Source organism: Pseudorasbora parva, chromosome 5 (assembly GCF_024679245.1).
Source record: "Pseudorasbora parva isolate DD20220531a chromosome 5, ASM2467924v1, whole genome shotgun sequence".
NCBI lineage: Eukaryota > Metazoa > Chordata > Actinopteri > Cypriniformes > Gobionidae > Pseudorasbora > Pseudorasbora parva.
In genome coordinates, this window is record NC_090176.1 from 13,299,565 (window position 1) to 13,303,157 (window position 3,593).

Here is a 3,593-nt window from a genome sequence, read left to right on the forward strand (position 1 = left end):
AGAGGTGTTTTTGTTATTTAGCTTAATAAAAGACACTAAAGAAAACTGTCAGTACATAATAGGAGCAGCACAAACTACATCCTCCAAAATTATCATATTACTGAATCACCTCAACACGATATCACTATCTATTTAATCAAAAACAACATTGTAACCTTTTTTTGCAGGATGGATTACATGTATACTGCATTAGCTTTAGTTAGGTATCCTCAAACGTAAAAGTGTCTGTGTATACTTTACATATCCTATTAAAAAGTGTCTTACCTAGTCCAAGTTTCTCCATTCAAATTCCACTAGGTGACGAAGGAAGGATGACACTCTGTTGTTGATTGCAGTCGTCTTCCTGTTGACAACCTCCCCTGTCTTCCGGCTCACTCCAGTTTTGGCGGTGCATTTTGTTCCCTCATCTGGGTTTATCCTAACGAAAAAGCTTTAAGCAAGAGAAAATTAAGTGAATTAATAAAGATATTTTAGATTTCTTCACCCTAAGTGCCTTTGCTTTAAATGCTTTTGGTAACACTTTAGAATAATGGTCCATCATTAAATGGATATAAAAAAGTAAATTATGTAATTTACTTACCCTCAAGTTGTTCTAAACCTTTTCAAGAATGTTTGTAACAAAACAGATTGAGGCACCATTCACTTCTATTGTAGGAAAAAAAAATACTATAGAAGTGAATGGTGCCTCAATCTGTTAGGTTACAAACATTCTTTAAAATATTTTCTTTTGTGTTCAGAAGAACAAAGAAATGTATTCAGGTTTATAACACCGTGAGCAACATTATTCTAAGGTTTTACCGCCATGTCTTTTCATAAATTATATTTTATCAGCCAAAATCAACCAAAACAAACAGTTTTGGAATATTTTTGCAGATTTAATTTAATTTTATGAAAAAACATGATAAATGATCAGTTAAACAGACATAACTAAACATACAAGATAAAGATTGAATTAACAGTAATATGTGGAGAAACAAAGAGGGGTACTTACCGTTGTATGAGTTCCAGTGTCGCACAGGCAGGCTCCTGGTATTCAATGTTGAACACATAATAGCAGCTGAAGAATACAGATAAGGCATCTGCAAATCCCAGGTGCTCATCCAAAACATAGGCCACCTTTCCCTCAATGCTTACCATCCACTTTGTGGAAGAGAGAAATGTGTTCCCTAAAAAGAAAAATACAAATTACAACATTTAAAAAAAAGGTATTTGCCAATTTTAATTATTGCATGAAATGCATCTCTATGGCCCACATTGTGTTTATTGTAAAATTGAATCGACAAAATGACTTGTATGCACTGTGTAACCTCCTTGGGTAGAATTAGTGAGTGCATATTACATGCCAAAAAAAATTGTTTATCATATGTATGCGAAAGCTGCACGTAAAAACTAAATTTGGCATATAAATGTGTGTGCTATAGAGACACATTTCATGAGAATAGGCTGACAGTACACTAACATTCCTCAAAATCTTCTCTTACCAAGCATTATGAGTCTTGGCATGGTTGGAAGGCTCATGTCTTTCTCAATGGATGCCTTTGTTGCAGTTGTCTTTAAAACACAAAAAGACCTATGATTACAACATGTTTAAAATACAGCTTGAAAATAACATTTTATGTAATTTGCAATAATATTGACCACTTACATCAGCCAAAATGAAGATGGAATCTTCTTTTTCAAGGAAGTGCTTCATCAAAAGGAGTACTGCTGCTATGCTGGTCCGGTTATGCTGCATGGTCGTTGTGTCATTCTCCATGTCCCGTAGAAGACACTGAATGTCTCTGTTCTGAATCTGTCTTTGGAAGAAATCTATGATCCTCTTCCCTTTGGTTTGAAGAGCATGTCCTACTCGATCACAGATATCAATACCCGTGAGAGTTTTGAAATGGGCACAGAGTCCCCTTTTTGTAAAGAGGAAAGGCCACTGTTCTTCAATCACATTTATGCTCGGGGGAGGGCAGCTGTTTAACATGTGACGTTGATAGATGTATGTCAAACTCATTGAATTGTCAATATCTGGCATGTCCGCAACTCTGGGGCCAGCAGACTGAAATATGGCGACCATATTTTTTCTTCTGTCTTCTAAGGAGTCAATCGTCTCTCCTTCTGGGAGACATTTCGGCTGCCAATTTGTGCAGCCATAGCTGTCTACTTTGCTCCGTACTGTTTTGGTGCTAGTGCCTTCACTATGTTCTTTCGTTGTCCTTGGTCTTCGTATTCTCTCACTTACATTGTTGCGGTTAACATGCTCAATTCTTGTTTTAAGCTGATTAATAAGTGAATAGTAACCTATTCCCAACTGTTCACCTTCATCATTTGTGTCTGCAAAGGTCAAAGGATATTTTGACACAATCATTTTCGCTATCTCTACACAGGCAGCCCTGTTGGGATTTGGACAGTGTTTCTGCATGGCAGCCACCACAATTCTCACCATTGCTCGTCTGTCTGCAGGCTTAGCCCTCTGCCCTCTTAATATTGCTTGTGAGAGTGAAGCAGCCATCTTCTCCCAAGGTATCTCAAACTGACTGACCCACGAGTTCTGCGTGTTCGTAAAAGATAATCCAGTAGAGTGGGGCTGTGTATGAGGAGGTGCAAGGTGGGCATGTCCATCTGTTGGCTTAGGGTCCAAGGACGAAAAGGGCACTGCCTGTTCATTTGGCACACAGTTGACATTGGTGTCAACTCTACCATTCAGTTCTGAAGAGAATAAATACATTAACAGATATTTACAAGTGCATTTTATTTACAGTTTACATATAAGACAACTATTTTTTTTTTTTTTTTTACTGGTTTTCAAAACCTGTTTTCTGCTTAACTTTTTTTTTTTTTTTTATATACTGTTATACTGTTTTGCCCAAATAATTAACAATTGGTTCATTCTGTCTCTTCTGTTATTTAGAGATTGTTAATCCATTAGTTTAACCCAGATTTTTCAACTCCAGTCCTGGTGACCCACCTATCAGAATGTTTTAGATATTCAACTAATTAAAAACACCTGATTCAACTCATCTGCTATTTAGTGTGTTGAATTGGGAGACATCTAAACATGCTTGCAGGTGGATCCCATGGACTGGAGTTTAATGTCTCAAGCTTTATTTAGAGAGATGCCTCATAAAATATATTAAACATTTCAAATTGCTTTAGATGTGCTTTTACTCACCACTTTGTTTAAAGGTTTGGATGATTTTACGACACTGTATTGGTGTTAAATGATGCTGTAAGTCATCCCTCTCAATAAAGGCAAAGTCTTCTTTCTTTGTGACTCCAACAACTGATGACAGGTGTTCAATGACACCCATCAATCTCTCATAGTCCAATTCAGGTAGCACTCTCTGAATTTCCTGAATGCATTCAGCATCCATACCTAGAAAGAAGAACACACTGAGTGATGCAAGCAAACAGTAGGGAGGTCCAAGATGTTGTACACTGGCAGTGGATAATAATCTTGCAACCTATCTGCATTAATATATGCATATTCATTATCTGACTTGCATAGGTGGTAGATTCCAAGATCAACTAACAGAACTGACTGATGAACCAAAACAACAAAGTGCACCTGTTTCTCATCAGTAAGTATGAGGGATATTTTCCCA

The 3,593-nt window shown here is 37.0% G+C and overlaps 1 protein-coding gene across 1 annotated transcript; it reads right to left on the bottom strand.

Annotated features, from left to right (window-relative positions):
* Nucleotides 1-264: 264 nt before the first annotated feature.
* On the bottom strand, nt 265-3,362 carry LOC137075843 (uncharacterized). The gene is made up of 5 exons (XM_067444797.1): nt 3,161-3,362; nt 1,646-2,697; nt 1,482-1,551; nt 992-1,166; nt 265-430 (listed from the first exon to the last, which is right to left on the bottom strand). The coding sequence occupies exons 1-5, from the start codon at nt 3,360-3,362 to the stop codon at nt 265-267; spliced, it is 1,665 nt and encodes a 554-aa protein (XP_067300898.1).
* Between the last annotated feature and the right edge of the window lie 231 nt (nt 3,363-3,593).

Coding starts and splice junctions, on each gene's coding strand:
- LOC137075843 (XM_067444797.1), bottom strand. CDS start 3,362: ATGGATGCTGAATGCATTCAGGAAATTCAGAGAGTGCTACCTGAATTG. Junction 1,167..1,481: donor GCCAAGACTCATAATGCTTG/GTAAGAGAAGAT, acceptor TTTTCTTTTTAG/GGAACACATTTCTCTCTTCC. Junction 431..991: donor ACACTGGAACTCATACAACG/GTAAGTACCCCT, acceptor TCTTGCTTAAAG/CTTTTTCGTTAGGATAAACC.